Source organism: Fusarium proliferatum, assembly GCF_900067095.1.
Source record: "Fusarium proliferatum ET1 genome assembly, contig: FPRO_scaffold016, whole genome shotgun sequence".
Classification (NCBI taxonomy): Eukaryota; Fungi; Ascomycota; class Sordariomycetes; order Hypocreales; family Nectriaceae; genus Fusarium; species Fusarium proliferatum.
Window position 1 is genome coordinate 627,208 of NW_022194805.1, and position 25,545 is coordinate 652,752.

Sequence of the window (25,545 nt, forward strand, 5' to 3'; positions counted from 1 at the left end):
AGACCCTGATTTCTTTGCGTCTTCGCTCCTCTTACTAAATCTCTTGAGTAAGTCGGTCGCTCTCTCATGTACTAGCGAACGTTGGTTTGCTCTGGAGCTGTTGTTTGTGGTATGCGACAAAGTTTAAGTCGGCATGCCAAGGAAATATCTCGTATAACCAGGGTATTAAGGCCAGCATTAGATCCAAACTTTTCACAACGCCACAACTCAAAGCTCGCACGATTTCAGGTCAAACAAAAGATAGAAAAGTCTGTTTGATGTCTTTATCTCCTAAAGCTGCCGAACACTGTCAAGCCTGCCTCCCTCACGCCACACCCAATCGCTAATGAAGAAGCTTCGGTTGGGCTGAAACGTGTTACAAACGCTTGCTGCTGGCTTATCCTACCGAATACTCTGGTAAAGCACCTTCCAGTGGGTGTTCGGTCTGCGGATTGCATATCTCAACGACGGACTTTGATGAGATAAGCCGGCGTCAACAACGCGGATGGAGAGATAGTTGCTAAAATATCTCGACGAAAGTTACTGATAAAGACTGACAGATTTTGTCACTTATTTTGTTGGCCAAATGTCGATTACGCGGCTGCACACTTGGGGGATCTCAAGCTGCATACGGAGTACTTCTGTACACAGTTTTAAACACCGATGTAACGGTTATGGTAGCAATAACGGCGGCTAAAGATTTCCCCTTTCGGCTTATATAGCCCAATTCACAGGGCTTTCGTGATATGCGAGATGGTCCGCCCCCCTCTGATAGCGATTGAATCGTTCATGCGTCTTTCTGCATTCAGACTAGCATTTCCGAATGCCGAATGAAACAAAGCACGGTAATTAGATGACTTACGAAGGAATGGTAGTAACCTTTTCTCGTATATGTCCCGCTAACAGTTGGACTTTAATCCCGGCAGCTAATCATCAAGGTCCTGGTAAGCCAAAAGAGGAAGGTTCTGTTTATCTGCACTGTTCCTACAGCACAGATCACTCTGTATTATTCGTCCTATGCTGTATATAAAATATTCAGTTATAAATGGGTGGTGATAGCTTCTCTTATTAGTTGCATCTAACTCCATTTCCTTCACTTTATGCTCTTAAGAAAGAGGCTAACGGGGCCGTGCTAGGAAGTCAACAGTTTTAGTTGTAGTTAACGGGCTGACGGCCCAGCGGACTGATGTTAGAGGCTAGACGTAAATGAGTTATGTGAAATCGCCATTGCTTAAATCCGGGTCGTAGCCCATTATGCAGTGTATAATTACATGGCTGACGACTGGCTCGATCTTCCTGAAGTATTGATCCTGTCAGCTTGGTGTTTCACAGAAGCGACTGTTAGATATTTTGGCGACGAGCCTGTAACCGCCAAGTTAAGAGTAGAGATGAAAGAATTTGAAGTAGTTCGGTCCAACAGTCGTGCAGTTTATCTCTCCTTCGAGGCCCATGGTATGCACAACATTGCGGCCGACAGTTTATTAAAACATGCAGAGAATAGCTATATTATCTGCCATGGCACACCAGCCGTCTACTTTCTGCAGGTTATCTCACATAGAAAAGTCGATCAGAGCCCAGTTGATGCTGCTTCCGTTTTCCCCAAACTCTTGTGCTCCGGTAAGAAGTTCATTGATCCAACCGGTCTCATTGATAGGAGACGAGAACAGGGTCAGGCCTGGAAAATCCCATTCGAAGACAAATTGGTCTGGGACAAAAGACTCAAGCTCGTTGTCGCAGTTCCTCTCTTGAGTCAGAGGAAAGGATGTTTGCCCTCCTCCAGGGCCTTCTTCATCTTGACCTAGCCAACGCTTATACTTCTGTATACTCGTCTTCAAAAGTTGAAGGTATAGTGAACTGGTATTTGATCGAGTGTCGTCTTTATGTCCCGCAGCAGCGACTAGTTCTAGTTCCTGCAGCAGGATGCTAGCTTTTACGATAAGCTCATTGCTGAGACCTTGCGTCTGCAACTTATCTGTGTCGGGGAGCAAAGCAGATAGCTTGAGCAGAAGAAGACAACAGAAAGTATTCTTTGCCCAGACAAAGTCCATTGCATAGCGGATACTCTTGAGATATATCCTTGGTTCTTGGATGATGATATCAAGATGTTGCTGAAGCGAAGCTCTGGTCATTGATAACATGTTCTTCTGGATGGGCGACATGACGTTGACATTCTCCACGCCTGCAGCCCTTACCGCACGACAAAGAGCCATGTTGTCAGCCCAGCAGCGCTGAACAGAAAGGTTAGGTACGAACCAAGGCATCGATTCGTGATGCGGCTGCGAGATACGTATCCAGTCCTGGAACCAGACATCGATGTCGAGTTTGGCATCCTTGACAAGATCAAGAATCTCTTCGTCACTCAGATGGGAACTCTGGGGCAAGGACGCATATATCTTTGCACGAAGAACATTCAGCTCAACCTGAGCAAAGAGATAATGATCCATCCCCGTAGCGAGAGGGCTTTGCAGGAGGACTCTGCATCTGCGTGAAGCACCTCGAAACTTGAACGTTGGCATCCCTCCGGCATCTACGTGTAGAATGTAGCTCATCACCAATAGATGCAGCCAAACTCTAGTTTTGCGCATGTGCATAGTGTTGTCGCTGTAGGTAGCTTGGTCGGTGTTGTCCATCTGCATGTCTCCCAAGACGGATTCCGCAATGAGCGTATCGTAGGCTTCAGGGAATCCAAGATCCAAGGCCATGCGCGTGGCAATTGCAATGAGGAGTGCCCTTTCTCCTGCATAACAGGCTTGAACGAGAATTGCTTGTACTGTCTCAAGACTTCCCATCAACGGATTGACGATAGCGGCATTGAGCAAGCGTTGAGTCTGGAGCGCAAGAGCTCGCCATCTCGAGCTTGTGCCGTTGAGCACACGACACCCAACTGAGCATATTGTAATAAATAGCAAAGCACTGTTGTTGCGAATAGCTTCCATTGTGTCAAAGCGCTGGTCAAAAACGGGAACGTAGCGGTCACAGCCGGAGAAGAATGCATTGAAGTACAGCCGCGCCTCGTCGTCCTTCATATCAATCCCGAGCTCGGCTGTTGTGGGGGCTACTGTATCAGTCTCGAAGGCTGACCTCGATCTTCCTTGGGCTCTGTTAAGGAATGTAGCAGTGTCTGGAGAGCTAGTGCAGGTCGATCCCACGGGTTGCAAAGGGACTCTTGCTGGTGCAGATGTGTACACACCATGAGCCGGAACGTCGGTACGACTCGCTGTCATGAATGGCGGCTGATCCTCTGCTGGGTAGGTGGTAGGTGAACGCTCCATCACTGAGGATGAATAGGATTGCAGCTGTGATTTAAGAAACTCGATCTCTCTCTGGAGCGCCTCGAGCTTGCTGTAACGACGAATTAGAAACATTACTGTCACCGGTGACAAGGAAGTCGAACAGTTCATGGTCCTCTTTTGGTCTCTCGACAAATTGGCACGTCTTTTGAAGTTGACAACACCTATGTTGTCCATCAGCACTGTGAGTTCCTGTCCGTCCATATAATATACACACCGAGAACATGGCCGTGAGCCATTGCACTTCACCTAATCAAGAGGTAAGCTACGTGCGTACAGAGAGGTACTCGGATGCCTACTGACTTTGCTCTGGCGACAAGCTAGGCATGCTTTCTAAAAGATTCATGTTAGATTCTTTATACATGCATGTAATAATAACTCTAGGTTGAAGCTGGCAAGTTTCAAATGCAAGGCGGATATACCGGTAATCTTTTCTTACGGATACGTGAGGACGGGGCCGTTTGTGAAGTTGCCGCTTCTGAAGGTTGATGGATCTGTGACATGTTGATATCTTTTCATCTTAATATATGAGCCTGGACTGGTATTGAATGCCGAAACGCGCTTCTCATGATGTTCAGTCTCTCCCTGGCGAATCATGTTTGCGCGGGGAAGTTTGGAAGCGGAAGTCTTGTTTCGACGCCTCAGGCAGGAACATCATTTCTCAGTCGTTGATAGGTCTGAAAGACATATATGTGGAGCTTGATCTCTTGGTCCTCTGCATAACGATCTTTATATTACCTATTTAATGTCTGAAAAAAAAAAAAAAAAGACTGAAAATTCATCAGATTGAATTAACTAGCTCAAATATTTTGGGGGTCAAGTGAGTGTTATGATCATCAGAAATAATGCTGTTGCTGGTCATCGGAGTGGACTTTTTACCCCGTGGGGATTCTCGGCAAAGAAATCGGACTTTTTGGTGTTTTCTCCGACCCCGGCGTGAGGGGTTTAGTACTGAACGGGTCACGCGGCAGAGCAGGACCGGACTTGGGCAGAATTCTCCGGCGATGGCGTCGGACAAAACGAGGCAGACCCGATCTTGGCTTCTTTTCGATAGATATTGGCTGTAAATGAGGCGATACTTGCATCCCGAACGCGGCAATGAATGCATGCTGCGTCCCGAACGCGGCAATGAATGCATGCTGCGTCAAGTTAAAAGAGGATCATTCCCTCCTGTATTTTCCTCTTTCAATCGTTAACTATTGAGTTTGTACATCAAAGCTCGATTATTGTTTCATCATGCCTCAACGTGAACGCATTCCCTCGTCGTGGACTGTCGATGCGGCTGGTCAAGACAGCACCAAGCCGTCTGTCCACTTGCGTTGCAACGATGCCACTCTACCTTTTGAGTTCAACTTTGAAGCCGTTCGTCCCAACGTCTTCAGAACCACATTCACATCCGCTACCCATCCGCTACCGCCTCGTCCCAGTGTCCCTCGTGCTGAGACAAAGCTAGACGGTGCTCAGCCGAAAGTCACATCCAGTGACAAGGGTACCAAGATCCAGATTGGCGATGTTATCGCTAATGTCGACTACGCTGGAGAGACCCCTCTTCTCTCGGTAGGCTTTGATGGGCAGCCACCTATTCTTCAAGATCTTGACAACAGATCTTATGCCGTCAATGGCGACGGTGTCGCTCATTACACTCAGTACAACCGCAAGACGTTCCATGTCGGTCTTGGAGAAAAGGCTGCACCAATGGACCTCTCTGGTCGCCGCTTCCAAATATCGGCAACCGACAGCTTTGGATACGACGCCCATCGAACTGACCCTCTCTACAAGAACATCCCTCTCTTGATCAATGCTACGCCCCAAGGATGCGTGGCTATGTTCTCCACCAGCCATACTCGAGGAGAATACTCCATCGGCTCCGAGATGGATGGTATGTGGGGATTCTACAAGGTCTATCGTCAAGACTTTGGAGGTCTGGAAGAGTATATTATTACCGGAAAGACGCTCAAAGAGGTGGTTCAGACCTACGCTGATCTCGCCGGTTATCCTCTTCTTGTCCCTCGCTGGGCCTTTGGCTACCTCTCTGGAGGCATGAAGTATTCCATGCTCGACGATCCCCCTGCTGGTGAGGCCTTGATCGAGTTGGCGCACAAGATGAAGGAGCACGACATTCCTTGCTCGGCTTACCAGATGTCATCTGGATACACCGTGGCTGAGCAGCACCCAAAGAACCGACATGTTTTCACCTGGAATCGCCACCGCTTCCCTGATCCTGAGGACTGGATCAAGGAGTTCCATAAGCTAGGCATGCGTTGTATCGCAAATGTCAAGCCATATCTCGTTTCCAGTCATCCCGAGTACCAGAAGCTCAAGGATGCTGGCGGTCTTTTCCTTGATCCCCATACCAAGGAACCCGCCGTTACCAAGCTTTGGAGCGCTGGAGGAGGCGAGAGAGCCAATGGTGGCCATATCGACTTTACGTCTGAGGCCGGTTACAATTGGTGGTACAATGGAATTAAGAAGCTCGCAGAAGAGGGTATCGACTGCATGTGGAACGACAACAACGAGTACACGATCCCAGATGACGAATGGGAGTGCGCTCTCAACGTTAACAAGGATGTGCTCGAGGTTCCCGAAGGGCTTGAGAAGCGACCTCAGGTCGGTCTTTGGGGTCGGAGTCTACATACCGAGCTGAACGGTAAGGCATCTCATGATGCTCTTCTCGCTGTTAACCCAGACTCGCGCCCTTTCGTTCTCACTCGCAGTGCTACAGCGGGTACCATGCGTTACGCCTGCAGCTCTTGGAGTGGTGATAACACTACTAGCTGGGATAGTATGAGAGGCTCGACTGCCCTAGGTCTCAACGCTGGCCTCTCCCTCATGCAATGCTACGGACATGATATTGGTGGCTTCGAGGGTCCTCAGCCTGACCCCGAGCTTCTTCTTCGATGGGTCCAACTCGGTATCTACTCTCCTCGATTCGCAATCAACTGCTTCAAGACAGGCGAAGACAACTCGATCGGCGATGTCATTGAGCCTTGGATGCACCCATCGATCACACATCTTGTCCGCAAGACTATCAAGCGTCGCTACGCATTGATTCCTTACATCTACTCTCTGTCTCTTGAGAGTCACCAGACTGCTTCTCCTCCTCAGAGATGGATCGGTTGGGGCTACGAGTCCGACCCTGAAGTCTGGAAGCTGCTTGATGGAGAGAAACAGTACTGGCTCGGTGACTCCATGCTCGTTGGCGGTGTCTTCGAGGCTGGAGCAAGCAAGGTCAAGTTCTACCTTCCCAAGGCTTCAGACGATGATGAGGGATATCTGAACCTGAATGCACCATACCAGTATCTTGAGGCTGGGCAGTGGGTTGACCTGGACGTTGAGTGGCATGGTGCTGGTATTCCCGTTCTCGGCAAGGTTGGCCGTGCCGTTGCTGTTGGCCGAGATGTCCAGGTTCTCTCTCCTGGTGAGAAGGAGAACGTGGCAAATCTCCCTCTCGATGACTACCGCGGCGTGGAGATTTTCCCTCCTCAGAAGGCGTCTGGCGATGGCAAGTGGCACGAGACTACGTGGTATGAAGATGATGGTACCTCTGTGTCAACCAAGAACAAGATCTCTTCATACACCATTGCTTACTCGGCTACCGAGTCGGTGATCAAGGTCAAGTTCTCCAAGGATGAAAGCTCTGGCTTCCAAGCTCCCTGGAAGTCACTGGTTGTCATCCTTCCCTTTGGAGACTTGAGAACGGTCGTGAGCGAGGATAAGGAAGTTGTTGACTTGGGTCTGAGTGTAGAGGGCAAAAAGCAATTTGAACTAAAGTAGATATTTTATAGAGAATAAAACAGTTCATGTACTAAGTACAGTTAACACTTATAGCTAGTAGATGCCTATTAATAATTAATGCCTTATAATTTAAGTACTTAATTGGATGTGAAGTAATATATATATTGTTTTATTTGGAGTCAGATTGAAGCTAGAAAATTATTACATTATCCGTTTTTTGGGTATGCGGTGCCTGAGCACAGCATGTCAGAACGCTGTCTGTACCCCTCGCCGTAGGCGTAGGCCTTCAATTGCGTAAAACGGGCCCGCCACTACGTACTGTTAATCCTTCCTAACAACAGTGTTTAACGCCAATGGGCACCGGACTGGCTTGGAAAAAGTATTTAAAGGATCCCTCCCTCAAGTTGATGTCAAAAAAGACAGCCTGCATTCCAATAACTATATCACGAAACCATTATGACTTCGAATAACAATCCCTTGTCCTACAACGGCCGTTCTGAGGACAGGACCAGAGAGATGGAGCAAAATGCAGGCTCGACTTTGGACAGCTTCTTAATGGACCATCCGGGTTTGGGTGTCAATCCATTGCCACTTCGGTTAAGTAGTCCAGTTGTCATCCCCCAGAGACGCCCCGGAAACAAAGAACGCGGGTTTGTAGAGGCATACGCGCCCGATCTTCAGGCATTTGGTATCGATCAAGAAACATTCATCGCCTTCATACAAGCTATCAACAAAGCCGTACAAGCGTCCAAATGGCTCCATGCCATTCAGGTCGCTGCCATGGGCACCGGGTTCATTCCCAATCACATCGCCCTAGGTGTTTCCGCTGCCGTGCAGATCGTCGCTGGGGTTATCGCCAAGACAGAGACTCGATGGAAGTAAGTCTGCTGTTTGCTTTCTCGTTCTTATGGCTGATCTATAAATAGAACGAACTCTTTCATGGATCGAGCGAACGTCAATTTCTTCCAGCCGCGGGGACTGTATTGCCTTCTCATGTCTTACAGTCCGATCTCCACCATCAACAAAGAAAGAGTTGATCCAGCGCAAGCTATGCTGAAACTTGAGTCGACGTCCGCAACATCATCCAAAGCCAAAAGGAACCTGCGAAATCCTTTGGCTGGCGTCTCCCATGGTGAAGAGGATCTACCCGACTGCGTTGCGACTCTAATCTATCCAACTATCGAGAGAACCACTCCGGACACTGACAAGAAGAAAACGGTGTTTGCCAAGCTGAACGACTACTTTGATCAACGCGCTCAGGCGCGCTACGTAAGTAGTACCTCCCTTCCACGTAGCCCTTGAGTCTCATTAGCTGACTCCAAGACTTACGAAGGCATCTGAAAGTAATGGAGATGTACTCTCCTCGGTTCCACGAAAGCCCTTCTCAAATCGCTATCTGGACCCAAACCATCCTGCCTCTAACGGTGGCTTACTTGGCCTCTTATCTGGGGGTAAGCTGACACCCAATATTGAAAAGCAAAAAGAAAGTATGCGCTCTGCCATGGCCAACCAAGAGCAGCTTATCCGAGACCAACAATCTTCTCAGATGGAAAACCTCATCTCTGTACTACGAGGCATGGATCTCACTGCCGAAGAAAAGGAAGCCTACATCCAGCAGTATGAAAGCGCATACGAGCTACAAATACAACAGTTCCAGCACCAGTCTGAGCTGTTGGAGAACGGACAGCGTCGCATTAGTCGCGTATGTCGCCCGATGCGAAGTTTTTGACAGAGATTTAGCTGACACGGATCTAGAACATTCTCTATTTGATGATTGTTAATCTACCAACATCTGAAGAGATAGAAGTAGCTCGAAACGGCAGATCTGCCACAGATCTTGTGCAAAGCAGCAATGGCGTGGCAATTGCAAGTGTGGATGTAGAGTAGACAAGATATGAACATGCGCACGAAGCCTGAAGAGTATAGGATCGCGCGTACATAAGTTATTTAGTCCTTGCTTTCGCTTTATTCATGACCACTCGTGTCTCATTAGTGCTCTGCCATGGCCACGTCTCAAAAAATGCCCGTAGCTGGCTGCCACGATTTGGGTCCATAAATATCTTGTAGAGTAATTCTTTCAGCGCCTCAAAGGCAGCATGATTCTCTTGTCGTGCGATAAAGCTTACGACAACGCTAACTGGAAACCCCACAAAGTTGATGAAGATGGCACCCATATCGGGCCTCTGGAAGAAGGGGACCATGAGCAAGATTTTACGGCAGTAAAGCCCAGCATTAGTGTCGTCACCCATAACTCGGTGCAGAAGGCTGCAAGTCGCCCAGTAGATCATACCCAAATGAGCCATGGCGAAGTTTTCTGGGGACAGAGAGGAGACCTGGGTTGTAGGGGTGGATATTAACCCTTCAGCGAAACTGACACTAGCTTGGCCGGAAGAAGTGGACCAGTTGCGTAGACTTTCATCGCAAATACGGCATCTTTCCTGCAGTTGCGCATACAATGACCCCTGCTGCGTCTCATGTGCAGGCTTACGCTCAAGATCTTCCAGCAGACCTGGAATCTCCAGAAGTATGTCCACCAACTCGTCCTTTGGATTCTTTGGCAGCGTGGACCATGGTATGGACTTCCACTCTGGGGTATTAAATACCGACCGTTTACGTTCGTGAATGTTTGGGTATATCTAGAGACGAATCTTAGTGTTTGTCGTTGAAATAAGAACAGGATATTTCGTACTAGATGTAGGCGACCGTCTGCAAATAGTTGGTGAGCCAAGCCTTCTTTGTAACCCTCTGGGCCTCTGGCAAGGATAATGGCCTTTTGCCCTGCCGAGTGACGAAGCCAGGTCATCCCATGGAGCCAAGACTGACGGCCGTCAGACACTTGAAGTAGCTACATGTGTCAGCCATCATAGGAAGACAACATCACACAAATTAACAATACCTCAAATGCAGCCAGAAGCGCCGATGTCATCAGCCTAGGGTCCTCTGTCGTCTCTTCTGGTTTGATATGGCGTAAAGATTGAGCGAGGGTCTGCAGCGCTTTGGTGTACATATTACATGCCTCCATAACGACGGAAAACTGTTCCGTTTTCTGCCCAACCAATGCCAATGCATTGGCGAGAAGCCCAGTACGAACGCCCGCATCGTTTTGGGCCAAGTATTGCACGATCTGTATCCACCCTGTAGTCGAATGCCTAGTGGCCTGCAGGGGGAACAGCTGTCCATTATTGGGGAGTAGGAAGCGCCAGTAGAGGAACAGATACTTGGACTCTGCTGCCGTGCGCTCAAGCGATAGGTCAAGCAAAGGCGTTGATACCGCAGTCTGGTCTGAGGCATGACGTGGCGAATATGATCTAGCCGATAGAGCGCTGTTTCCATCTTGGGTACTGTTGACGAAGATGGGAAGCCTATCATACCCTCCACAGCTCAGACCAGCCCGGGTGCATCGGCGACACCACGGGCGAAGTTGATCACACTTGGAGCAAATCAGCAGACAGATACTTGACTGACAGAAGTAAGACCTTACTCCAAGCTTACGACTCTTGCAGGTATGGCAAGCTTTTGAACGGCCTGGAACTCCGACCATGACTCAATTTTGGTAGAAAACTGGTATGGCGATGGGATGAAGTTGTTACTAGACTTGGCCCCTCAGTCAGATATCTACTCGGCTACGCGTGCGCCGATCATCTCTCGCAGTGGTGGTCCCGTCCCGCAGAATGCTTCCTAATTTGTCTTAGCTTCTCAATTACTTTTCTTCGCCATCACATCCAGAGTGCAAATAACAAACATGGGATATAGCGGTATTAAGAATATTAATTAGACTATGGAAAGAAATTCCCTTAATTGTATAAGACCTAAATGCTGGTTTTTGAATTTAATTTAGAACCTCCTGTTTTTCCTATTATCTTATAGCCTATTTAAATAACTAGTTATCTTTAAGATTCAATACAAGTCATTGTTTTTAACTGTCTTATAGTCGCCCTGGACGCGTTCTAGTGGCAACATTATACATACATATAGTAAATTGTGGCCTAAGGAGGCTTTATAGAATCACTTAAAGGCCCTCTTAAAGGCATGCTTGTTAAGAAGAGATAAGGAATTCGCGCGAAGCTTTTCTGGACGAATTAGAGGCCCTCTCTTATCCATGGCCACGAATTGTGCATACTGCAGCAGCAAAGCGTCAATGGCAAAGGCTGGAGCATAAGGGTAGTCGGACCCAAATGGGATGTGGTCTGCATCTACTGCATCCAGAAGTCCATGCAGTTGGGCAGCACTAGTGCTCAAGGCAACGTCGAAGTAAAAACGACCAAGGTCAGCCTTAGCATCAGCCATGCTATACCCGATAATCTGGTTAATATCTGGTACGGAAAGACTACCTAATGATCTATTAGCAATAAAAGAAAGTCTGCCGCCTGCGTGGGATAGTGTTATGTCAGTATCCGGGAACTTGGGCAGCGTCTTGGTCATGATCAAGTCTACCGCCGTCCGGGTAGTGGCGAGCGGGAAATCGACAATCGGCTGGGGCAGGCCGCCAGCGATGAACTTGGGGCCTACCCATGAGCTATCCGGATGAATGAATATGAGCGCTTTGTAGTCCTGAAGCTTTTGCCAAATTGGGAGGAAGAGTGGGTTGCTGAGAAGCATATCTCCGTAGGTAGTAAACACCGTCACACCGTCACACCGTCACACAACTTTTGCGTCAAGTACAGAAAGTCTATCTCAGCCAATGTACCATTTACATCGCGCCAATCCGGCAAGACACCGAAGAACCCCAGTCGTTTGCCATATGCGGACTTGGTTGCGGTCGTGACCAGGTACTTATTGCACGTCCTTGCGAGGTCACGGGCAGCTTGACCAGTGCCGGCAATCTGGACTCCGGGTGCCGAGACCGACATGATGCCTGTAATCGTGACGTTTAGTTAGAGTCTGTTTTCTTATAATGTATAATCGTTGCCAATAATGTACCAATGTCTGTGCGTGTCCGACCCATTGATGAAATCATGCCCTCAAGAGTCCAATGGGGATTGTGTAGCCTGTAGGATCGCCGCCAGCGGCATCGATCGCGGCGGCAAAGACAGGAGGCAATACATGAAGATGGGTATCTAGCTGGGTAGAGGCGAGGGCGGTGGCAAACGCCGAGCTGAGTGCCAGTGCCCGGCATAAAGAAGTCAGAGCAGCGTCTGGCAGGTAGTGAAACAACATAGGTGACGTGCTTCCAGGATCAGGGCACTGGCGCAACAGGAATTCAAAGACACCACTCGCTTGCTTAGAGACGTTCAACACCGCCGAAAGAACAGAGCGAGTGGCTTTCAGGCTGTATTGGGCAAGGAATAACTTCATTTAGATTGGAGTCCTAAATAATACCCAAACTTGATTAAACACAAGAGAGCTACAGCCACATCCTTTTAAATATAAAACACAAGTTAAGCTAGTATATATCTACCTGCGCGACTGAAGCTCATGAGTTTCTGTGCAGTATTCTAGTTGCTCCGACACTTTGATGATTCACAAGAAGCCTCAGCTTCGTGCTGAGGGGTTGTGTCTCCCACTATTACTCCGAAGAGGCCTAACCTGTTGCTCCGGTGCTAAGTTCTGAGCTAGCACCCCGCAGCAGACCAAAGTATTCTCGAGGGCTATTGAATACCATTGACCCAGTGCTGATTCTGCGGGGTAGTAGCACTAGAGATCATTGATGGAGATATGAAAGTTAGCGTCATGGAGATCCTCCGTAGAGTCATAGATCTTCCGAAGTAAAACAAACCTCTGCCGCCAAGGACTTTCCAACGATCTTGAGTTATAGCTTTCAAGATCTGTGATTGTATAGCGTAGTGCCACTTTATAGATAGACCCGGATAGCGTCGAAACGATGACGTGTATGTATTTTAACTTTGCCAAACTCATCCCTAAGATACTTGCCAAATTGCCATAGTAGCAATCCTCAGAATGAGGCTTGTCTGTATCTGATTGCACTTAGTCGTTACTTCTCAGGAGCTGTTGCATTTCCCCTCGGGATGACGGTAACATGTGATTCAGGGTAAAGAGAACATGGGGGATTTCCCCGTCCTTTGCTGAACTCCTCCGATCGGAGTAACTGCCCCACAATCGGAGCCCGCTTCTGTCCGGCTTAACACTTACAAAACTGAAGCTGCTGCTGCACTAACTGATAGGCACCACACGAGTTCCAGAAGATTACAGCGTACTCAGTTTCATTCAGCATGACGTGCTCAAAATGGGTACTCTACGGAGCACTGCTAACTGGTCTCGCTCTCTTTCAACTCATCAGGTTGACATTTCGAGCTGGCCTCCGACATATCCCTGGGCCATGGCTCGCTAGATACACGACCCTGTATCGGCTAAGTCTCGTTTATAAAGGCGATTCCCCTCGGCAGTATCAACTATTACACGAAAAGTATGGCCCTATTGTGCGCACAGGACCGAATCATGTCTCGACCTCAGATCCCGCTATGATACCCGTTGTATACGGCATAGGAAAGAACTTTCAAAAGGTAGATGCTGCCTTTCTATCATTGAACAAACCACTGATATAGATCGAGACCCCCTTTTACACAACAATGTCCTTGATTTACCAAGGACGGCGAATGGACAGCATGTTCACGGAACGGAACCCTAAAATACATAAGGCGTTAAAAAGCTCAGTGGCGCAGATATTCTCCATGACAAATATGCGGAATTTCGAGGTGTATGCCGATGAATGTAGCGCCATCTTCCTAGATGCGATGCGCGATCTTGAAGGGCAGAGGTTAGACCTGGCACATTGGCTACAGTGGTATGCCTTTGATGTTATCGGTAGCATCACATTTCAACGGCGATTCGGCTTCTTAGAGAGAAGGCATGATGTTGACGAGATGATCAACAAGATCAACCACGGCCTCGAATTAGTCAAGAACATTGGGCAGTCCGAATGCTTGGTTGCACTGTTCGACAGATTGTATGCCAATTCCTGGATCAGGGAAAGCTATTGGCCTGACACAATGGATAAGTTCTTGAAAGTATGGTCATCCTTTTCTTCTCCGGGCTGTTTCTCCCGGTTTGGTGCTGACATCCGTGCTTTTTAAGGTTACCGAGAAAGAACTAGATAAATATGATCGCAGTCCAAAAGAATCTTCTAGGACAGACTTTCTATCTCAGCTACGAGAAAAGCAGGACAAGACCGGCAAAATAACACACAGAGATATGATAAATCATCTTTCAAACAATCTGTGCGTACTGATGCGATGCAATTGTTCTATTCCTGATGCTAATCTTGATACAGTCTCGCGGGGAGTGATACCACAGGTATCTCCCTGCGTGCTGTAGTTTATTTCGTCATCAGAACTCCACGGGTCTATGAGAAACTACAGAGAGAAATTGACGACGCTGATCAGGCCGGCCAACTCTCTGAGTATGTGACATATCAAGAGTCGTTGGAACTGCCATACTTGTTAGCCAACCAGTTGAATCCCCATTGCCCCAGCGAATACTGACAAACTCAATAGTCAAGCTACATTGAAAGAGGCTATGCGGATGCATCCTGCCGTAGGATTCCCTTTGGAGAGATATGTACCTGAAGAAGGTGCAGAAATCTGTGGCTACAATCTTCCAGCCGGCACTAATATCAGCACTCCGGCGCCATTGATGCATATGAACAAGGACGTTTTTGGTAACGACGCCCAGATATTTCGACCTGAAAGATGGCTGGAGGCTTCCCCCGAGCAGCTGAGTCTCATGGATCGCACCTTTATCGCGGTACGTAATCTCACGTATTGAGGAATAGCAACTAACTTCAAGTCTTCCCTTCGCAGTTTGGACACGGTTCTCGAACTTGCATCGGTAAAAATATATCCCTCATGGAGATGGGCAAGCTAATCCCACAGTTCTTTCGTCATTTCGATATTGAGTGGGCTTCAGAGCAGTCAGAGTGGCATATACATGCCGCCTGGTTTTGGAAGCAGTCAGAATTGTTTGTGAGGCTTAAGAGACGTCAAGCAAAAGAATGCCGTGCGACAACTGAACGAGAGATTTATAAGTAAGAAGTATTATAATTAATTCTGTTTTGGTTTTGCCGACCCAAGAAGATCCTTTGCGTCATCTAAATAATGCGTATTGATATGGCTAGATGTCTGTTCCGTCGTCCTTGTTTATAAAGATGGGAAATTTCTCCAAGCCTCAAACTGTTATCCTTCTCCTAGGCTGTTATATCCTGCCAACAGCCAGTAACCAAGGGTAAAGGTATCCTATATTTACCAAGGCGAGACCGTTAGACCAATTGGGGATACCTGACTATCATGGGCCCAGTCAGCAGCGGCAAACCTGAGCTGATAATAAGTTCCGCTCGACGCGTATAGAGGCGCAGAAGAATACATGTTACTCCAAGAAGCATCTGTAGTCGTGCAAGTACGAGTTCCGCCGTTGCCTGTGACACAGCTGTAAAGCTTCACAGCCACGCTACACTTGAGGCTGCCGTCAGTCGGTCGATCACAGACCAAGGGCGCGTGGTAGAACAGTAAAGTCGTGGGACAGACTATGACTGAAACAAAGTCGAAGTTTCCCTGGTAGGATAAAGCGCATAGAAGGTTCCCATCAACTGATACGTGACCGGTACCCTCTTCGTATTTAAACAGGCCAGTTGGCCAAGTCAAGAAAGCACCTATCCACACAGAGTACTCTGGTAGACCATTTCCATGTATAACCAAGCCATCTGCTGGGCCACCTTGAGCAGACAACGTGAACAAAGTCGGAATAGGCAGGAGAGTGGTTGTTGTAGAGATTTCGTCAACAATTGTGGTGGAGGTTGGTGCTTCGGTGGTTGTAGTCGTTGTTGCCTCCAGTGTTGTATCAGTAGAGATCTGTGTTGAAGAAATCGTGGAGTCGTTGGTAGACTCTTCTGTCGTGGTAGACTCTGTAGTCCCAGCAGACTCTATGGTTGTGCTTGTTGAAGCGGGAGCTGATGTTGTGACCGAAGCATCGGCCGATGATGTCAATTCATCCGACGTCGAAAGAACAGATGTCGAAATAAATGAATCAAGTACCGATGTACTGGTGACCTCAGTTGATGTTGTTACAGAAATATCAGACGATGCGACCGAAGTCGTAGACCCAAGATCAGTTACAGAAGTGGATTCCGAGACCGCGATCGTCGTTGTTGCTGTCAACTCAGTCTGCTCGGTTGATACCGATGATGGCGCTGAAGAGCTAAAGGTCGAAGAGAAAGTGGAGTCGGAAATGGTTGTTGTCGTTGAGTCTGACTGCTCGGTTGCTTTCGTTGCATCTGTCGACAATGTTGAGGATAGTCCCAGACTTTCTGTGGTGGTAGCAGTAGTTATGGTAGCTAATTTAAGTTATTAGTAACTTGACCAAGCAGTTTTATAAACGAACTTACTGAAAGAGTTTGGCTTGCAAGGACCAGCGACTACAGACTCAAGCCCCAAGGCCAGGGACAAGAGAAGTGCCAGATGCATAACTGCCGTTAAAGAGCGGAAGAATTAAATCGAAATCAAATCCAAAAATTCAAAGGGGAAGAAGTACTAATAAAGGGGAATTAGAACCCTTTATGCTTATTTGCTCCTTTATCTCAAGGAACCAATTTGGCGAGACCGTTCTAAAACCAATAGTGTCTGGTAGTTTCTTATAGGTGAAGGTTTAGCGCGAAAAGCCTCAACGCTATTGAATACCGCTTAGGCCTAATTTAAAAACAACTGAATGTGATGTGGAACCAAGCAGCTCGAGATTTCTCCATCTATTAAACAGCCTATTTTCTCAATTATGACGCGTAGACCATTTTTGTTCTTATCTTGATATCATTAGACCCTGGACAATGAATTCTATAAGACAACTAACAGAGATTGGAGGAGTTAGCGAATTACCGCCCGCAATCTTACCGGGATGGTCTACGTGGATCAAAAGACGAGCTAATCAAGCTACTGTAGCCCAACAGACTCTTGCCTGGTTCTAACTGGACGAGAGTTCTTTCCCCGCCAAGCTCTCTCAACGAAGATAGTATTACTGTAGCAAATCTGCAATAAATCTTGGCTGCTTTTCTACCCGGTGCTGCATACTCCGCGGCTTACCTGGTGCATCAGGGCGAGCATTCCATGGCCTAGGGCCACTCAATTGTCGATAATTGATACCAAGCGCTTCCAGCCTTGGGAGATGCTGTTCCAGTCGGACTTTGAAGTCACCAATATCCGAATGGTTGTCTGCCTTGCCCCAGGCAACCTCTGCAAATGCACACAAACGAGGGAAAACCATATAGTTAACACGAGACGCACTCTCCATGTGCTCAGTCCAGACGTTGACCTGAGTTCCCATCACTTTCTTCTTCTCATCCTGTGTCAATCCCTCTGGTACAGGATCGAAGTTGTAGATGTCTTCGAGTGACAGCACAACTCCCACTGGCGTCGGCTCGTTTTTGTCCTCTGACTGCCGATAATCCAAATAACATTTGATGTCTGGGCACGCAATAACTTCGAACCCACTTTTGGCTGCAATCTCTGTCGGTTCAATCCCTCGCCAGGCTGCGATGAGCACATCTTTGGGAACTTTGTCTCCACATCCCATCAGTTCATCCCAACCGTACGGACGACGACCATGGACGTGCAAATGCGCCGCCATCTGTCCAATAAACCACTCATGTAAACCCGCTTCGTCTGCTAATCCCAATTGCTTCATCTTGCTTTGGATATCCGGATTGGCCTTCCACTCATCGTGAGGACACTCGTCACCGCCAATGCCAATGAATTCGCCGGGGAATATGTCGCAAACTGTATCCAGTACATCTTTGCAAAATTCCAAAGCTTTATCTGACATGTTAAGCACATGTTTGGAAATACCCCATTCCTCCATCACAACAACCTGTGCGCCATTTCCTAGTTCAGGATAGGCTGCAACAGCTGCTTGCATATGCCCCGGCATATCAATCTCGGGCACGACCCTTATATGTCTCTCGGTGGCAAAAGCGACAAGTTCCTCAAGGTCCTCCCTGGAGTAGTACCCACCATGTGGGCGTGAATCTAGCTTGCCATGTGGCGGAGCGCCTTGCATGGTTCTCTTTCTCCAACATGCTACAGTGGTTAACTCGGGCCATTTGGCAACAGGCAATCTCCATCCTTGATCATCAGTGAGATGCAGATGTAGCACGTTGAGTTTATGAAACGCCAAAAGATCGATAAAACGCAGTAGATCAGGCAAAGGCATGAAGTGGCGAGCGACATCGAGCATGACCCCTCGCCAAGCAAAGCGCGGGGTATCATGAATAGTTTGCGTCGAAAGTGCCCACAAACCTTCCCCGGCGCTCTTTGTATGCCGAAGAGACGAGGGAGGTAAAAGCTGTTTGAATGTCTGTAGACCATAGAATATCCCGCTAGGCGAGCCCCCGCGTATGGAAACAGCTCCATCTTGTTGATAGCCAACATCAAGGATATACTCTTCGTCCGAGAGCGATGAGTCGATTGAGTTAGTTGTTTGAAGGCCTGCGACCTCAGTTGTGGCATTGCCATTAGTTACCGACTTGGGATAGGGAATCATCCTCCTGTTTTGGCTTTAGGAAAGTAATGGTATAGAGGGAAAACAGGTGGGCGATACTCAAGAATGCTATTTCTCCATGATAATTGTAAATAGCTAAAGCTTTTAGAGACTGCGTTGCTAAAATCTTACAAGAGATTCAACCCCACTTTGAAATCCCCTGATAACCAATTGCGCTGTAATGGAATCTGACAGTCAGCCTATTATCTGCTCTGGAACCAATCAACATTGTGTAGTAGCTGCCTGCTAGTGTCATGAGTCACAGGGGTCAGCAGCGATTGTGAAGGATGGCTTATTTACAGCTTACTAGAACACATACATTACCAGTAACATTTGAACGACTGCGCTAGTCGACAGCAGCATCATTTGTGGATTCATTCTGTCTAGGTAGCCAGCAGATACGTATAGCGACATTAACTAAACCCTCAGTTATACGACTTTCGCTTCTATTCCCATCGAGATGCAGGCAAAGGGCAGTAAATGGATGTTCCTGCTGGGCTCATCATCGCGAAACTCTCCGCATACAAATTCTTCACCCACTCTCCAAGTAGCGATAGCCATGAAGACTTACCAAAGGACAAGACTTTGGATAAACCCTTGTTGCTTATGGTTCTGCACTGAATCAAGATTTAAATTCAAGAGTAATGCTATTCAATACCCTTCATCTCATCTCCGTAATCCTGTTCAGCTTCTGCGGATGTTAACACGCCGCTCCGTGAGTTCAGAGCTTTGGGATAGGAACCACAGCATCAGCAATCCCATTATACTTCTTGTCTCCAAAGTTGCCACCGTTCCCGAGTAGCAGTCGCTTAGTTCCCTTGATAGTAATCTCTCTGACACTCCGAGAGTAGGCAGACCAGTGGTTGATGTCGACCTTCTTCCACTTTCCTTCAGCTGGATTATCACCTTGAATCAGAAGGTTCTCGGAAGAAGTGGTGCTGATGATAATGATACCAGAGCCGTCGTTGGTGTAAGGGTTACGAACCCAAGTCACGTATGGTCCACTGGTGAACAAACTACCGTCGGTGGCTTGGAGCCTGGTACCGGGAATAGGCCCAAATGTAAGAGGGCTATCGGAGATTTTGTAATAGATTCTGCAGGAATCCACGCCGCAGCGTTCCCAAGTCATGATCCACTTATCAGTACTCTCGATGTGAGCCACAGTGGTCATACCAGGGCGAGCGTCATAGTTACTCTCAGCCTCATCGTCGACAATGTCTGACCAGTTCTTGAGGTCGGTAGTGGTGGTATGAACGAGCTTCTGCGCATGGTTCGGGTCACGCTGGTCAGAGTAATAACAGACCAGCTTTCCGCCATACATCAAGAAGAAGGGCTCCCATAGCGCTTTATTACCATTTTGAATTGTGTTTGGTCCATCGCCATATGCAATATGAGACACAAATTCCCAAGTCTTTGCGCTGTCTTTGCTGGCATAAACATCAATGTAAACACCGCCTTCTAGGCTTTCAGGGGTCGATACACCAGCGGCGAGTATAGTGCCTTTGGCATAACCACCGAAATCGGTGGGGAGTGTGTACAGGAATGGCTGGAAGCGCATGCCCCAACCGTTTTGCGTGTCTTTGACGGCACTAAAATTGGACCAAGTTGCACCCCCATCGACCGACTTGTAGATCGGGTCTAATCAAAGTGTTAACCTCCGCAGCATATAACAACACGTGTTTCAAAAGACATACGATTGACAGGGTATTCTTTGGACTCAGCTGGGTAATTTTCCCAGGTCATAAGCAGGGACTCGTCAGGCAACTGGAGTGACCGGGCATAGAGTGTACCCCAGAGCTGAGCATCAGCCGCAGGCTTGAAGAATTCGTTCTTGGTGAAGTTGGAGAAAGGAGTAGGGGCACGTTTTCCAACTGCCGCACCATAAGTGGTGGCCAAGCAGGCAAAGCCAAGAAGAAGAGATCTCATCATGTTTGATAAAAGGAAATGGAGGAGAGCTTTGTTGTTGTTTGGTATCTGGGGTAAAGAATTAGTTCATGAGATGAAAGGTAAAGAACGACAGAAGTCTTATATACTCAAGATTGAGCACAATGAATACCTTTCAACGAAATACAACTTCAGGCACCAATACCATATCCAACAAAGTATCCGAAAAGACGATCAAAGATGACCCAAACGCACCAATGGCGCAACTGCCAGTGGCTTTCTGAATTTAGCCAAATAATGTATTGAGGATATTAGAGAGCAGGATGGGGTAATTCGTACGGAGTAGCGTCACTCATGCAAGGTGGTAGTCTGGGGTAACTGGTGTCTGTGCGTTTGTCCTTGCTCATCATCAGCTGATGGACTTCGGTGTTTGACCCGACACTCCGCACATTGGACTTCGCCCAGATTGGCATCGGACATGGCCCGATACTCCGCGACCAAAATATGGCATGACCAGTGATTCTCGTATTATTCTACTGTAGAGTGGTTTCGCACAACAGACTGTCATATTTCTTTCTCATTTCAAGAAACCGATACCCTCTTTTCAACCATTTCGCACACATACCGCATACATCCTACCTTAGATCATTTTTTGCAAATCAATCACTATGAAGAGCGCGATCCTAACGATTCAGGCGCATCAACACCAGGCTCATGATCATGAGATCTCCCAGCCTCTGACCTTCGACAAAGCCGTCAAGGAAGTCGAACAAGGCCAAGATTCTTCAGCTGTTGCTATCCGCCTGCTGGCAGAAATGTCATCCGCCGAGCGTTTGCATCTCTTGGATGGAGACGTGCCTTTTTGGGAAGGTTTGCGGGAAATACTCTGCGATCGTTATAACCGCAGACCATTTGTCATGGGCGCGATCCCTCGTCTCAACATTCCGGGAGTCAAGTTTACCGATGGGCCCAGGGGAATTGTTATGGGCTCGTCGACAGCCTTTCCAATTGCCATGGCGCGCGGTGCAACCTGGGATATCGATCTTGAACGGCGTGTCGGTAATGCAATTGGACTTGAAGGTAAAGCCCAAGGCGCCAATCTCTTCGCCGGAGTATGCATCAATCTCCCGCGTCATCCAGCGTGGGGTCGCATCCAGGAGACATACGGAGAAGACCCGATCTTGTTGGGTGAATTTGGCACTGCACTGACCCAAGGCGTCCAAAATCATATCATGGCATGCGTCAAGCATTTTGCTCTGAACTCGATAGAGAACGCTCGATTTCGAGTTGATGTGCAAGTGGACGAAGACGTACTTCATGAAGTATACCTTGCTCACTTCAAGAGAGTTATCGAAGCCGGCGTAGCATCGGTCATGTCTTCATACAACTCGGTTAATGGAGAGTGGGCTGGGCAAAGCAGGCTATTACTTACAGAAATCCTGCGGGACCAGTGGAATTTCGCCGGATTCGTCATGTCAGATTTCATTTTCGGTCTACGAGACGCTGCGATTTCTCTTAAGAACGGCTTGGATATTGAAGCTCCTTTTGCGCAACAACGGGCAATGCATCTGAATGATGCACTGAAGAGTGGTGGAATATCCTCGGTGGATGTCGGCAAAGCGGCCATGAACATTCTGCGCACGAAGCTCGAATTTGGCTCTCTTCTTGTCCAAGAGGCGCCTGATGAGTCGGTTGTCTTCTGTGAAGAACATCGACAGCTCGCCAGAGAGGTTGCAGGACGATCAATGGTGCTTCTTAAGAATGATCATATCAATGGCAATCCGATCCTGCCACTCAAGACAAAAAATCTATCTCGCTTAGCTGTCGTTGGCCGTCTGGCAAACAAGCCCAACACCGGGGACAAGGGATCCTCGCAGGTTTTTTCACCGACCATCGTCACCCCCTACCAAGGGCTCAAGAGCGAAATACCAGGCGCCGAAGTCATTCTTGAAGATAATGACGATCCAGAAGCCGCTCGAGAGGCCGCCAAGCAAGCAGATGTTGCTGTTGTCATCGTAGGCTACGACGCCGGCGATGAGGGCGAATATGTAGTGCCTTCTCTCCAGAACGACCCTTGCTTGTCTGAACTATTTCCTCCAACGAGTAATCCCGGCGAGGAAGAGATGCTGTCGATTGTGCAGGGAAATCCAGCCCAAGGAAAACAAGAATCAGCACTGGAAGTTGGTGCTGGTGGCGACCGACGGTCTCTGCGGTTAAGACCTCGAGACGTTCAAGTCATCAATGCCGTGGCGTCTGTCAACTCACATACGATCGTCGTGCTTGTTTGCGCCGGTGCTGTCATAATGGAGGAATGGAAAGGCAAAGCACCTGCTATCTTGGTCAGTTGGTACGCTGGGGCAGAGGGTGGCCATGCACTCGCAGACGTCTTGCTTGGACGTGTTGATACTGGAGGTAGATTACCATTTTCTATCCCTAAGGATGAAAGTCACCTCCCAGAGCTTGACATCGAAGCATCAAGTATTAAATATGATCGTTGGTACGGCCAAGCTTTGCTCGATAAGCTTGGAGTTGACGCGGCGTTTCCACTCGGCTATGGGTTGTCCTATACCCAGTTTCGGTTCAGGAACCTCAAATGCGTGTATTTGACAGAACAGAGGATTATCAATGTTGCTTTGGACGTGGAAAACATAGGTCTGAGATCCGGCCATCACGTTGCCCAAGTGTATGGGTATCCCAAGATGGCAGAGTTTCCGCATCGGGTCTTGCTTGGTTTCGGGAGTGTTTACTTGCAATCGAGGGAGGCGAGACGAATCTGTATTGAAGCATCCTTTCGGCCAATTGAACGATGGGTCAATGGAAAATTCTGCTTGTTGGTTAGTTCCGTTGAGATTGAGGTTGCTGGACACGCTGGGGACAAGGAAGCAATTCGCAAGGTTTGTAAGCTATGTTGAAGCGCACAACTTGTATAATGAGTAAATAAATTGATTTAAAAATCGACTTCGACGTATTACGTGCCGCAAGTAATAGCAGCGTTATTACACAACTTGGACAAGCCATTTCATTGTTTGTAATACCGAAAGCATTCCGTCCGCCTCAAGGCTCCAGTATTCGATCATTTTCAAGGTATCCATGACTACATCCTTCCAACATAAAGGCAAAAAGGTAGATCCAGGGTGCAAGCGTGCAAACCCAAGCAGTATGCATGCGCTTCTTGCTGAGCTTCGCAACATGAGCCAAGTCCCATGGTGACGATGGTAGTAACCCGGTGCGTTAACTAGCAGCCTTTGGTGGTGATAAGCCAGTGCAGCAGAAGTATCATGCTCGTCCAACTCCTGGTCTACTGGTTCATTAAGAGCAACATGCATAAACGGCCAGGAAACAAGCTCGCGGATATATGTGATGCGCCCGCGCAGTACAAATCGGATCACATCGTCCTCGGCACCTCCATGAGGAGATGATTCACCTTCGATACTGACGAGCGGTGGTAGCGAGGCTTGCCACGCCCCAAGTTGATGTGATGTATCTTTTCCAATCTCTCTCAAAGCGCTTGAAAGCGACCGCCGTCTTCCATGCTGGAGCTGGCCCATTAATCTTCGAGCATTTACCTCAATTCTCCAGAGAGCTATCTCGGACAGGTAAAAATACCATGCTCGCTCAACATCACCTTCGCAGCCATCAGGAGGCTTGGGAAATAGCTCGGGGGGGTCATCAGCTACTCCAGCAGGGCTAGACATGCCCAGTTCGAACCTGAGCTCCTGTTCAGACTTCCAGCACGACCACAAGACACTCTGTTCTGAAGTCTCCTGGGGACTTGTCTGGCCCGAAGCATGGTCGATTTGTCGGACGTAAGGAAGCGTCTGGCAAATCGCCAAACCGTGTACAAATGTTGTCCACGCCTCGACAGGTCGTATCAGTGACATGAGAAGAACGCCTGATAGAAAGGCGCACTGGGCATGTATCAGTCCCTCGGGACCTAAGCCGCCACCAAGTCTTCTCTGCGCTGCGTCGAGGAGAGAAATCGCCATTTGTCGGTCTGGGTGTGATATAGGGAGAGACTCCCCGAGTGGGCGGGCAATGGCTCCGTTGGCGCAAACCAGAAGCGCCAGACCGGATTCGATGCTCCAGTCAAGTCCCTGTGCACATAACCTGGAGACGAGCCTTCGTGTTTCTCCCTCGTCTAAGATTGGGTTTTTGACGTGAATATGGGCAAAGAAGCTGCTAAGCCATCGCTCACATGATACCCGGTCGGTAATTTCATCCACCCATGGTCTCTGCGCATTACTGCATTCTGACTGTGACCCAGGGGATTGGCGTGTATGGGATGCAAGGGTTGGTAACTGGACGTCTCTGAAGACACTCCATTGGACGACTTTGTCGATCGTAGTAGGGAAAAGAGGTTTGTGAGTAACACTTGGCTCGGGCGATAAGTCGTCGCTGGTCTCAGGAATACTGTCATCATACTGGGTCCCAAGGAAAGCTGGCTGGGGCCTCGACTGGTTGTCTATCTTACGCTCAAGTCGGTCGAGCCGGTCTATGATGGCAAGGCTCGCTTGATCGAATGTCACATTGGTGTCTGGTTCGAAAACACACTCCACACCGGCCTTTACGCAGAATGAACAGGCCGGCCGTTGCTGGTCGCATTTTGTTCTCCGCGCGCGACATACCTGGCATGCTTTGATGGCTCGTTTCCTGGCGTACGTGGAGCCAGGGCGGCTGATGGAAGCACGATGACTGTCTATGCGACGGCGAGATGGAGATGCCATAGGAGTAAAAGATAAAAAAAGGGCAGCGGAATGTCGGGTGAAAATGCTAAAAGAGACACGACTGATATCGAGTAATGGCTTCTCTTTATTTAGCAGAAAAAACACATCGAGAAACTAGCGGAGTATCGGGTCTAAATCCGACATGTAAAAGTCATGGTGCCATACCACTTTTCACCTAGCTACGCCCTTCTTCCCCTCATGGGGAATGAGTCTAAGACTTTCCTAGCAACCCCGCGGATTAGACCAACCTTTCCCCAGACTTGGCTTGGAAATGGCCTGGGTTGCAAGTAGATAGCAACACATCGTGGCGTCAAAGTCGCCAGACACCGGCTGGATGGAAAATGATATAAGACACAAGGAGCACATCGCTCTTCCTTTTTTTCTCCCTCTCAATCATTCTCAACACCATCGCCAACTACTCCACTGACTGGAATTCGACAATACAACATCGATCTCGC

General features: G+C 48.3%; 12 protein-coding genes across 12 annotated transcripts; 4 read left to right on the forward strand and 8 right to left on the reverse strand.

The window, feature by feature from the left end:
* Positions 1-1,529: 1,529 nt before the first annotated feature.
* On the reverse strand, positions 1,530-3,772 carry FPRO_08843 (uncharacterized protein; the record flags this gene model as incomplete). The annotated part of the gene is made up of 5 exons (XM_031224684.1): positions 1,530-3,321; positions 3,374-3,433; positions 3,487-3,518; positions 3,573-3,602; positions 3,692-3,772. 5 exons carry the CDS (start codon positions 3,770-3,772, stop codon positions 1,530-1,532), a joined length of 1,995 nt encoding a protein of 664 aa, XP_031089918.1.
* A 733-nt stretch (positions 3,773-4,505) lies between these two features.
* Positions 4,506-7,043, forward strand: FPRO_08842 (uncharacterized protein; the record flags this gene model as incomplete). The annotated part of the gene is made up of 1 exon (XM_031224685.1): positions 4,506-7,043. The coding sequence occupies one exon, from the start codon at positions 4,506-4,508 to the stop codon at positions 7,041-7,043; it is 2,538 nt and encodes an 845-aa protein (XP_031089919.1).
* A 417-nt stretch (positions 7,044-7,460) lies between these two features.
* Positions 7,461-8,891, forward strand: FPRO_08841 (uncharacterized protein; the record flags this gene model as incomplete). Its single annotated transcript, XM_031224686.1, has 4 exons — positions 7,461-7,882; positions 7,931-8,273; positions 8,338-8,706; positions 8,760-8,891. The coding sequence occupies 4 exons, from the start codon at positions 7,461-7,463 to the stop codon at positions 8,889-8,891; spliced, it is 1,266 nt and encodes a 421-aa protein (XP_031089920.1).
* A 56-nt stretch (positions 8,892-8,947) lies between these two features.
* Positions 8,948-10,545, reverse strand: FPRO_08840 (uncharacterized protein; the record flags this gene model as incomplete). Its single annotated transcript, XM_031224687.1, has 4 exons — positions 8,948-9,640; positions 9,694-9,849; positions 9,901-10,434; positions 10,486-10,545. 4 exons carry the CDS (start codon positions 10,543-10,545, stop codon positions 8,948-8,950), a joined length of 1,443 nt encoding a protein of 480 aa, XP_031089921.1.
* Positions 10,546-11,009: 464 nt separating this feature from the next.
* On the reverse strand, positions 11,010-11,854 carry FPRO_08839 (uncharacterized protein; the record flags this gene model as incomplete). The annotated part of the gene is made up of 2 exons (XM_031224688.1): positions 11,010-11,605; positions 11,692-11,854. The coding sequence occupies 2 exons, from the start codon at positions 11,852-11,854 to the stop codon at positions 11,010-11,012; spliced, it is 759 nt and encodes a 252-aa protein (XP_031089922.1).
* Positions 11,855-11,957: 103 nt separating this feature from the next.
* Positions 11,958-12,299, reverse strand: FPRO_08838 (uncharacterized protein; the record flags this gene model as incomplete). The annotated part of the gene is made up of 1 exon (XM_031224689.1): positions 11,958-12,299. The coding sequence occupies one exon, from the start codon at positions 12,297-12,299 to the stop codon at positions 11,958-11,960; it is 342 nt and encodes a 113-aa protein (XP_031089923.1).
* Positions 12,300-13,531: 1,232 nt separating this feature from the next.
* Positions 13,532-14,989, forward strand: FPRO_08837 (uncharacterized protein; the record flags this gene model as incomplete). The annotated part of the gene is made up of 5 exons (XM_031224690.1): positions 13,532-13,969; positions 14,037-14,179; positions 14,233-14,400; positions 14,456-14,705; positions 14,762-14,989. 5 exons carry the CDS (start codon positions 13,532-13,534, stop codon positions 14,987-14,989), a joined length of 1,227 nt encoding a protein of 408 aa, XP_031089924.1.
* Positions 14,990-15,199: 210 nt separating this feature from the next.
* FPRO_08836 (uncharacterized protein) lies at positions 15,200-16,417 on the reverse strand (the record flags this gene model as incomplete). Its single annotated transcript, XM_031224691.1, has 2 exons — positions 15,200-16,260; positions 16,339-16,417. 2 exons carry the CDS (start codon positions 16,415-16,417, stop codon positions 15,200-15,202), a joined length of 1,140 nt encoding a protein of 379 aa, XP_031089925.1.
* Positions 16,418-16,958: 541 nt separating this feature from the next.
* Positions 16,959-18,482, reverse strand: FPRO_08835 (uncharacterized protein; the record flags this gene model as incomplete). Its single annotated transcript, XM_031224693.1, has 1 exon — positions 16,959-18,482. One exon carries the CDS (start codon positions 18,480-18,482, stop codon positions 16,959-16,961), a length of 1,524 nt encoding a protein of 507 aa, XP_031089926.1.
* A 718-nt stretch (positions 18,483-19,200) lies between these two features.
* On the reverse strand, positions 19,201-20,408 carry FPRO_08834 (uncharacterized protein; the record flags this gene model as incomplete). Its single annotated transcript, XM_031224694.1, has 2 exons — positions 19,201-20,117; positions 20,174-20,408. The coding sequence occupies 2 exons, from the start codon at positions 20,406-20,408 to the stop codon at positions 19,201-19,203; spliced, it is 1,152 nt and encodes a 383-aa protein (XP_031089927.1).
* Positions 20,409-21,031: 623 nt separating this feature from the next.
* On the forward strand, positions 21,032-23,275 carry FPRO_08833 (uncharacterized protein; the record flags this gene model as incomplete). Its single annotated transcript, XM_031224695.1, has 1 exon — positions 21,032-23,275. One exon carries the CDS (start codon positions 21,032-21,034, stop codon positions 23,273-23,275), a length of 2,244 nt encoding a protein of 747 aa, XP_031089928.1.
* An 84-nt stretch (positions 23,276-23,359) lies between these two features.
* FPRO_08832 (uncharacterized protein) lies at positions 23,360-25,087 on the reverse strand (the record flags this gene model as incomplete). The annotated part of the gene is made up of 1 exon (XM_031224696.1): positions 23,360-25,087. One exon carries the CDS (start codon positions 25,085-25,087, stop codon positions 23,360-23,362), a length of 1,728 nt encoding a protein of 575 aa, XP_031089929.1.
* Positions 25,088-25,545: the final 458 nt, after the last annotated feature.